General features: G+C 59.6%; 1 protein-coding gene across 1 annotated transcript in view; it reads left to right on the top strand.

Moving 5' to 3' along the window:
* LOC135511347 (uncharacterized) overlaps window positions 1-9,750 on the top strand; it is a 10,285-nt gene extending 535 nt beyond the window's left edge. Inside the window, exons 2-9 of the mRNA XM_064932891.1 lie at window positions 3,632-3,819; window positions 3,947-4,110; window positions 4,945-5,399; window positions 5,619-5,830; window positions 8,030-8,267; window positions 8,476-8,986; window positions 9,263-9,493; window positions 9,641-9,750. Of these exons, the coding sequence (XP_064788963.1) occupies window positions 3,632-3,819; window positions 3,947-4,110; window positions 4,945-5,399; window positions 5,619-5,830; window positions 8,030-8,267; window positions 8,476-8,986; window positions 9,263-9,493; window positions 9,641-9,750 (2,109 nt within the window). The remainder of the gene's footprint in view (window positions 1-3,631; window positions 3,820-3,946; window positions 4,111-4,944; window positions 5,400-5,618; window positions 5,831-8,029; window positions 8,268-8,475; window positions 8,987-9,262; window positions 9,494-9,640) is intronic.
* Window positions 9,751-10,427: the final 677 nt, after the last annotated feature.

The raw sequence follows: 10,427 nt of genomic DNA, 5'->3' as shown, positions 1-10,427 counted from the left end.
AGTTTTCAGTTTTCAGTTATTTCTTGTTTATTTCACAATATAGCATATTTTGCATCTTCAAAGTAGTAGGCATGTTGTGTAAATCAAATGATACAAACCCCTAAAATCTATTTTAATTCCAGGTTGTTAAGGCAACAAAATAGGAAAAATGCCAAGGGGGTTAAATACTTTCGCAAGCCACTGTAAGGGGAGGCCACCTGCTGTTAGTGTCAGCTTCCTGTCTGAGAAGTGTGTCTGATGCTGTACCAACAGGAGATGTGGGACGTTGGTGTACCTTCAGCCAGGAGGGAACCTGCTGTTAGTGTCAGCTTCCTGTCTGAGAAGAATGTTTCTGACCTGTACCAACAGGAGATGTGGGATGTTGGTGTACCTTCAGCTAGGAGGGAACCTGCCCTTCTCTTAAAAGCCAAACAGCAGGATTTGATTACTGATACTGTTAGAGCAACACACACACACACACACACATACACACTAAAAAAACACAAACAAGCGAACATAGACACACAAACACACACGTGGACACATGCGGTAACACAGAACTGAACACACATGCATGAACATACACACACTCAGACACAGACACACAGACACACAGACACACGCACACATGCACACACATTATACTACTGCATCTGGCAGTCTATAGTGTAGGGCAAATCCAGCTATGGCCTGTCTGGCCTACCCCTCTGGCCAATGGTTAGTGAGGAACGCTGTGGCCAGCAATAGTGAACACATATGAAGTGGAAATTAACAAGGCTGTGAATCGGCTAAAAGACTTGTGGAGCAAGGTGTCGAGATCATTCATTTTAACATGGAAAGCTGATATAATCTCAGCGGAGTGCTTATTTCGTAGACGTCCTGCTCTGTCGTTGGTGCACTACAGAACTCTGGGACATGAGACACACACACACACACACACACACACACACACACACACACACACACACACACACACACACACACACACACACACACACACACACACACACACACACACACACACACACACTGAAAACCCAGAGACAACAAAGCCTGGATGCAATACCCATCAGTTTAAGCACTATTACTGAGAGGCAACGCTTAGAGCAAAGTAATTCGCAGCTTGCAGCATCAATGCAGTGGCAGGGGCAGCCGCCATCAGAATTTTAATTGTCTGAGACAAAGGAGGTTTTTACATTTTTGCTCTGGTCCTTTCCCCTGTCATCCATGGAACAATAAATTTGTCTGGACCTGTTATGGAGATCGTTTGAAGTTCTGGAGGAGACCGTAAATTTTTCAGGCACCTTTGGGAGCCGGTGCAGTGGTGCAGAATACCTCTATTTCATAGTCACTGTGATCTATGAAGTGGTCGGCCTACCTCTATTTCAGAGTAATGATGATCTGTGGTCCTCTGCATCTCCGTTTCCGAGGCACCGTAAATCTCAAGGCCTGGACGGCCATCATTATGGCTGGGGAGGTTGGTGGAGGGAGGTCCACTTCTGTTCTCATGGGCTAACACATTTGGTCAGACTATCCCAAACCCACCCCCCCAGACTATCCTGTCCCCACCCCCCAGACTATCCCAAACCCACCCTCAGACTATCCTGTCCCCACCCCACAGACTATCCCACCCCCCCAGACTATCCTGTCCCCACCCCCAGACTATCCCAAACCCACCCTCAGACTATCCTGTCCCCACCCCACAGACTATCCCACCCCCCAGACTATCCTGTCCCCACCCCCAGACTATCCCAAACCCACCCCCAGACTATCCTGTCCCCACCCCCAGACTATCCCAAACCCACCCCCAGACTATCCTGTCCCCACCCCCAGACTATCCTGTCCCCACCCCCAGACTATCCCAAACCCACCCTCAGACTATCCTGTCCCCACCCCACAGACTATCCCACCCCCCAGACTATCCTGTCCCCACCCCCAGACTATCCCAAACCCACCCCCCAGACTATCCTGTCCCCACCCCCAGACTATCCCAAACCCACCCCCAGACTATCCTGTCCCCACCCCCAGACTATCCTGTCCCCACCCCACAGACTATCCCACCCCACCCCCAGACTATCCTGTCCCCACCCCCAGACTATCCCACCCCCAGACTATCCTGTCCCCACCCCACAGACTATCCCAACCCCACCCCCAGACTATCCCATCCCCACCCCTCCAGACTATCCTGTCCCCACCCCCAGACTATCCTGTCCCCACCCCACAGACTATCCCAACCCCACACCCCCAGACTATCCCAACCCCACCCCCCAGACTATCCTGTCCCCACCCCACAGACTATCCCAACCCCACCCCCAGACTATCCCAACCCCACCCCCAGACTATCCTGTCCCCACCCCACAGACTATCCCAACCCCACCCCCAGATAATCCCAAACCCACCCCCACACTATCCTTTCCCCACCCCCAGACCATCCCAACCCCTCCCCCAGTCTATCCCATCCCCACCCCCAGACTATCCTGTCCCCACCCCCAGACGATCCCAACCCCACCCCCAGACTATCCTGTCCCCACCCCACAGACTATCCCACCCCCCACCCCACAGACTATCCCACCCCCACCCCCCCAGACTATCCTGTCCCCACCCCCAGACTATCCTGTCCCCATCCCACAGACTATCCCACCCCCACCCCCCAGACTATCCTGTCCCCACCCCACAGACTAACCCACCACACCCCGCAGACTATCCCACCACACCCCACAGACTATCCCACCACACCCCGCAGACTATCCCACCCCCACCCCCAGACTATCCTGTCCCCACCCCCACAGACTATCCCACCACACCCCACAGACTATCCCACCACACCCCAAAGACTATCCCACCCCCACCCCCAGACTATCCTGACCCACCCCACAGACTATCCCACCCCCACACCCACAGACTATCCTGTCCCCACCCCACAGACTATCCTGTCCCCACCCCCCCAGACTATCCTGTCCCCACCCCCCAGACTATCCTGTCCCCACCCACAGACTATCCCACCCCCACCCCCAGACTATCCTGTCCCCACCCCCAGACAATCCCACACCACCCCCCAGACTATCCTGTCCCCACCCCACAGACTTTCCCACCAACACCCCCAGACTATCCTGTCCCCACCCCACAGACTATCCCCCCCACCCCCAGACTATCCCACCCCTACCCCCAGACTATCCCACCCCTACCCCCCCAGACTATCCCAACCCCACCCCCAGACTATCCTGTCCCCACCCCCAGACTATCCTGTCCCCACCCCACAGACTATCCCACCCCCACCCCCAGACTATCCTGTCCCCACCCCCCCAGACTATCCTGTCCCCACCCCACAGACTATCCCACCCCACCCCACCCCCCAGACTATCCTGTCCCCACCCCACAGACTATCCTGTCCCCACCCCACAGACTATCCCACCACACCCCACAGACTATCCCACCACACCCCGCAGACTATCCCACCCCCACCCCCCAGACTATCCTGTCCCCACCCCCACAGACTATCCCACCACACCCCACAGACTATCCCACCACACCCCAAAGACTATCCCACCCCCACCCCCGGACTATCCTGTCCCCACCCCCACAGACTATCCCACCCCCACCCCCACAGACTATCCTGTCCCCACCCCACAGACTATCCTGTCCCCACCCCCAGACTATCCTGTCCCCACCCCCAGACTATCCCACCCCACCCCCAGACTTTCCCACCCCCACGCCCCCAGACTATCCTGTCCCCACCCCCAGACAATCCCACACCACCCCCCAGACTATCCTGTCCCCACCCCACAGACTATCCCACCCCCACCCCACAGACTTTCCCACCAACACCCCCCAGACTATCCTGTCCCCACCCCACAGACTATCCCCCCCCACCCCCCCAGACTATCCCACCCCTACCCCCAGACTATCCCACCCCTACCCCCCAGACTATCCCAACCCCACCCCCAGACTATCCTGTCCCCACCCCCAGACTATCCCACCCCACCCCCAGACTATCCCACCCCCACCCCCAGACTATCCTGTCCCCACCCCCAGACAATACCACACCACCCCCCCAGACTATCCTGTCCCCACCCCACAGACTATCCCACCCCCACCCCACAGACTTTCCCACCAACACCCCCAGACTATCCTGTCCCCACCCCACAGACTATCCCCCCACGACCCCAAGACTATCCCACCCCTACCCCCAGACTATCCCACCCCTACCCCCCAGACTATACCAACCCCTACCCCCAGACTATCCTGTCCCCACCCCACAGACTATCCTGTCCCTACCCCCAGACTATCCCACCCCACCCCCCAGACTATCCTGTCCCCACCCCCAGACTATCCTGTCCCCACCCCACAGACTATCCCACCCCCACCCCCAGACTATCCTGTCCCCACCCCCAGACTATCCTGTCCCCACCCCACAGACTATCCCACCCCACCCCCCAGACTATCCTGTCCCCACCCCACAGACTATCCTGTCCCCACCCCACAGACTATCCCACCACACCCCACAGACTATCCCGCAGACTATCCCACCCCCACCCCCAGACTATCCTGTCCCCACCCCACAGACTATCCCACCACACCCCACAGACTATCCCACCCACCCCAAAGACTATCCCACCCCCCACCCCCAGACTATCCTGTCCCCACCCCCACAGACTATCCCACCCCCACCCCCACAGACTATCCTGTCCCCACCCCACAGACTATCCTGTCCCCACCCCCAGACTATCCTGTCCCCACCCCCAGACTATCCCACCCCACCCCCAGACTATCCCACCCCACGCCCCCAGACTATCCTGTCCCCACCCCCAGACAATCCCACACCACCCCCCCAGACTATCCTGTCCCCACCCCACAGACTATCCCCCCACCCCCCCCAGACTATCCCACCCCTACCCCCAGACTATCCCACCCCTACCCCCAGACTATCCCAATCCCACCCCCAGACTATCCTGTCCCCACCCCCAGACTATCCCACCCCACCCCCAGACTATCCCACCCCCACCCCCCAGACTATCCTGTCCCCACCCCCAGACAATACCCACCACCCCCCAGACTATCCTGTCCCCACCCCACAGACTATCCCACCCCCACCCCCCAGACTATCCCACCCCTACCCCCAGACTATCCCACCCCTACCCCCAGACTATACCAACCCCTACCCCCAGACTATCCTGTCCCCACCCCACAGACTATCCTGTCCCTACCCCCAGACTATCCCACCCCACCCCCCAGACTATCCCACCCCCACCCCCCAGACTATCCTGTCCCCACCCCCAGACAATACCACACCACCCCCCAGACTATCCTGTCCCCACCCCACAGACTATCCCACCCCCACCCCCAGACTATCCCACCCCTACCCCCAGACTATCCCACCCCTACCCCCAGACTATACCAACCCCTACCCCCCAGACTATCCTGTCCCCACCCCACAGACTATCCTGTCCCTACCCCCAGACTATCCCACCCCACCCCCAGACTATCCTGTCCCCACCCCCAGACTATCCTGTCCCCACCCCACAGACTATCCCACCCCCACCACCCCAGACTATCCTGTCCCCACCCCCCAGACTATCCTGTCCCCACCCCCCAGACTATCCTGTCCCCACCCCACAGACTATCCCACCCCCACCCCCCAGACTATCCTGTCCCCACCCCCAGACTATCCTGTCCCCACCCCACAGACTATCCCACCCCACCCCCCAGACTTTCCCACCCCCACGCCCCCAGACTATCCTGTCCCCACCCCCAGACAATCCCCACACCACCCCCAGACTATCCTGTCCCCACCCCACAGACTATCCCACCCCCACCCCACAGACTTTCCCACCAACACCCCCCAGACTATCCTGTCCCCACCCCACAGACTATCCCCCCACCCCCCAGACTATCCCACCCCTACCCCCCCAGACTATCCCACCCCTACCCCCAGACTATCCCAACCCCACCCCCCAGACTATCCTGTCCCCACCCCCAGACTATCCTGTCCCCACCCCCAGACAATACCACACCACCCCCAGACTATCCTGTCCCCACCCCACAGACTATCCCACCCCCACCCCACAGACTTTCCCACCAACACCCCCAGACTATCCTGTCCCCACCCCACAGACTATCCCCCCCACCCCCAGACTATCCCACCCCTACCCCCCAGACTATCCCACCCCTACCCCCCCAGACTATACCAACCCCACCCCCAGACTATCCTGTCCCCACCCCCAGACTATCCTGTCCCTACCCCCAGACTATCCCACCCCACCCCCAGACTATCCTGTCCCCACCCCCAGACTATCCTGTCCCCACCCCACAGACTATCCCACCCCCACCCCCAGACTATCCTGTCCCCACCCCCCAGACTATCCTGTCCCCACCCCACAGACTATCCCACCCCACCCCACCCCCCCAGACTATCCTGTCCCCACCCCACAGACTATCCTGTCCCCACCCCACAGACTATCCCACCACACCCCACAGACTATCCCACCACACCCCGCAGACTATCCCACTGTCCCCACCCCCAGACTATCCTGTCCCCACCCCCACAGACTATCCCACCACACCCCACAGACTATCCCACCACACCCCAAAGACTATCCCACCCCCACCCCCAGACTATCCTGTCCCCACCCCCACAGACTATCCCACCCCACCCCCCAGACTATCCTGTCCCCACCCCACAGACTATCCTGTCCCCACCCCCCAGACTATCCTGTCCCCACCCCCAGACTATCCCACCCCACCCCCAGACTATCCCACCCCCACGCCCCCAGACTATCCTGTCCCCACCCCCAGACAATCCCACACCACCCCCCAGACTATCCTGTCCCCACCCCACAGACTATCCCACCCCCACCCCACAGACTTTCCCACCAACACCCCCAGACTATCCTGTCCCCACCCCACAGACTATCCCCCCACCCCCAGACTATCCCACCCCTACCCCCAGACTATCCCACCCCTACCCCCCAGACTATCCCAACACCACCCCCAGACTATCCTGTCCCCACCCCCAGACTATCCCACCCCACCCCCAAGACTATCCCACCCCCACCCCCCAGACTATCCTGTCCCCACCCCCAGACAATACCACACCACCCCCCCCAGACTATCCTGTCCCCACCCCACAGACTATCCCACCCCCACCCCACAGACTTTCCCACCAACACCCCCAGACTATCCTGTCCCCACCCCACAGACTATCCCCCCCACCCCCCCAGACTATCCCACCCCACCCCCCAGACTATCCTGTCCCCACCCCACAGACTATCCTGTCCCCCTATCCCACCCCACCCCCAGACTATCCTGTCCCCACCCCCAGACTATCCTGTCCCCACCCCACAGACTATCCCACCCCCCCCCCCAGACTATCCTGTCCCCACCCCCAGACTATCCTGTCCCCACCCCACAGACTATCCCACCCCACCCCCCCACCCAGACTATCTGTCCCCACCCCACAGACTACCCCACAGACTATCCCACCACACCCCACAGACTATCCCACCACACCCCGCAGACTATCCCACCCCCACCCCCAGACTATCCTGTCCCCACCCCACAGACTATCCCACCACACCCCACAGACTATCCCACCACACCCCAAAGACTATCCCACCCCCACCCCCAGACTATCCTGTCCCCACCCCCACAGACAATCCCACCCCCCACCCCCACAGACTATCCTGTCCCCACCCCACAGACTATCCTGTCTCCACCCCCAGACTATCCTGTCCCCACCCCCAGACTATCCCACCCCACCCCCCAGACTATCCCACCCCACCCCCAGACTATCCCACCCCCACGCCCCCAGACTATCCTGTCACCCCCAGACAATCCCACACCACCCCCCAGACTATCCTGTCCCCACCCCACAGACTATCCCACCCCCACCCCACAGACTTTCCCACCAACACCCCCCAGACTATCCTGTCCCCACCCCACAGACTATCCCCCCACCCCCCCAGACTATCCCACCCCTACCCCCCCAGACTATCCCACCCCTACCCCCAGACTATCCCAACCCCACCCCCAGACTATCCTGTCCCACCCCCAGACTATCCCACCCCACCCCCAGACTATCCCACCCCCACCCCCAGACTATCCTGTCCCCACCCCCAGACAATACCACACCACCCCCAGACTATCCTGTCCCCACCCCACAGACTATCCCACACCCACCCCACAGACTTTCCCACCAACACCCCCCAGACTATCCTGTCCCCACCCCACAGACTATCCCCCCACCCCACCAGACTATCCCACCCCTACCCCCCCAGACTACCCCCCAGACTGTACCAACCCCTACCCCCAGACTATCCTGTCCCCACCCCACAGACCCCCAGACTATCCCACCCCACCCTGCCAGACTATCCCAAACCCACTCCCACAGACTATCCCACCCCCACCCCCAGACTATCCTGTCCCCACCCCCAGACTATCCTGTCCCCACCCACAGACTATCCCACCCCCACCCCCAGACTATCCTGTCCCCACCCCCAGACTATCCCACCCCACCCCCAGACTATCCTGTCCCCACCCCACAGACTATCCCACCCCCACCCCACAGACTTTCCCACCAACACACCCAGACTATCCTGTCCCCACCCCACAGACTATCCCCCCCCCCCAGACTATCCCACCCCTGTCCCCACCCCCCAGACTATACCAACCCCCTACCCCCCCAGACTATCCCCACCCCAGACCCAACCCCACCCCCAGACTATCCTGTCCCCACCCCACAGACTATCCTGTCCCTACCCCCAGACTATCCCACCCCACCCTGCCAGACATCCCAAACCCCTCCCCCCAGACTATCCCACCCCCACCCCCCAGACTATCCTGTCCCACCCCCATCCTGTCCCCCACAGACTATCCCACCCCCACCCCCCCCAGACTATCCTGTCCCCACCCCCAGACTATCCCACCCCACCCCCAGACTATCCCCCCCCCACGCCCCCAGACTATCCTGTCCCCACCCCCAGACAATCCCACACCACCCCCAGACTATCCTGTCCCCACCCCACAGACTATCCCACCCCCACCCCACAGACTTTCCCCCAACCCCCAGACTATCCTCCCCACCCCACAGACCATCCCCCACCCCCCAGACTATCCCACCCCTACCCCCCCAGACTATCCCATACCCCCAGACTATCCCCCACCCCCCAGACTATCCTGTCCCCACCCCCAGACTATCCTGTCCCCACCCCACAGACTATCCCACCCCCACCCCCAGACTATCCTGTTCCCACCCCACAGACTATCCCACCCCACCCCACCCCCCCAGACTATCCTGTCCCCACCCCACAGACTATCCTGTCCCCACCCCACAGACTATCCCACCACACCCCGCAGACTATCCCACCAAACCCCACAGACTATCCCACCACACCCCCCTATCCCACCACACCCCCAGACTATCCTATCCTGTCCCCACCCCCACAGACCCCAATCCCACCACACCCCAAAGACTATCCCACCCCCACCCCCATCCTGTCCCCACCCCCCAGACTATCCTGTCCCCACCCCCACAGACTATCCCACCCCCACCCAGACTATCCTGCCCCCAGACTATCCTGTCCCCATCCTGTCCCCACAGACTATCCCACCCCCACCCCCAGACTATCCCACCCCCACCCCCAGACTATCCTGTCCCCACCCCCAGACAATCCCCACCCCCAGACTATCCTGTCCCCACCCCACAGACTATCCCACCCCTACCCCCAGACTATCGCAACCCCCCAGACTATTCCACCCCCTGGCCCAGTCCGCTAGCTAGCTGTTGTCAGACAGATTTTCTACGCGCTGTCCATCTGTGTCTCTGCTGGATCTTCAGCTATTCACCTCGTGCAGACCTGGTTGTCCTACATGCTCGTAAAAGACCATATTCCTATTAAGTTCTAAAGGTTTTTATAACAAATGCACCATTTCATGGGCTTGAAAGAGTGGGAAATGTCAGAGGACAGATAAAGCTGAGTTACTGTTTCCAGTTTCACAAATCACAGCAACAAGTTAGCAATGAAAAGGAAAGAGGAAAGAAAGAGAGAAAGACAGGAGAAAGAGAGAGAAAATGAGAAAGAGAGAAAGAGAAGGAATTAAATAAAAAAGAGAGAAAGACAGAGAAGGAAAGAAATAAAGAAAGAAAGCAGAGAGAAAGACAGAAAGAGAGAAAGAAAGAGAAAGAGAGAAAGAAAGAAAGAAAGAAAGAGAGAGACTCTCTGTCTCTCTCCCCCCCCTCTCTCTCTGTCTCTCTCTCTCTCCCTCTCTCTCTCCCTCCCTCTCTCTCTCTCCCTCTCTCTATCTCACTCTCTCCCTGTCTCTCTCTCTCTCTCTCTCTCTCTCTTTCTTTCTCTCTCTCTCTCTCTCTCTCTCTCTCTCTCTCTCTCTCTGTCTCTGTCTCTGTCTCTGTCTCTCTCTCTCTCTCTCTGTCTCTCTCCCTCTCTTCCGTAGAC

The sequence above is a fragment of the Oncorhynchus masou genome, chromosome 24, assembly GCF_036934945.1.
Source record: "Oncorhynchus masou masou isolate Uvic2021 chromosome 24, UVic_Omas_1.1, whole genome shotgun sequence".
NCBI classification, from domain to species: Eukaryota; Metazoa; Chordata; class Actinopteri; order Salmoniformes; family Salmonidae; genus Oncorhynchus; species Oncorhynchus masou.
The sequence above is the reverse complement of the archived record's forward strand: the minus strand, read 5'-3'. Positions and strand labels throughout refer to the sequence as shown.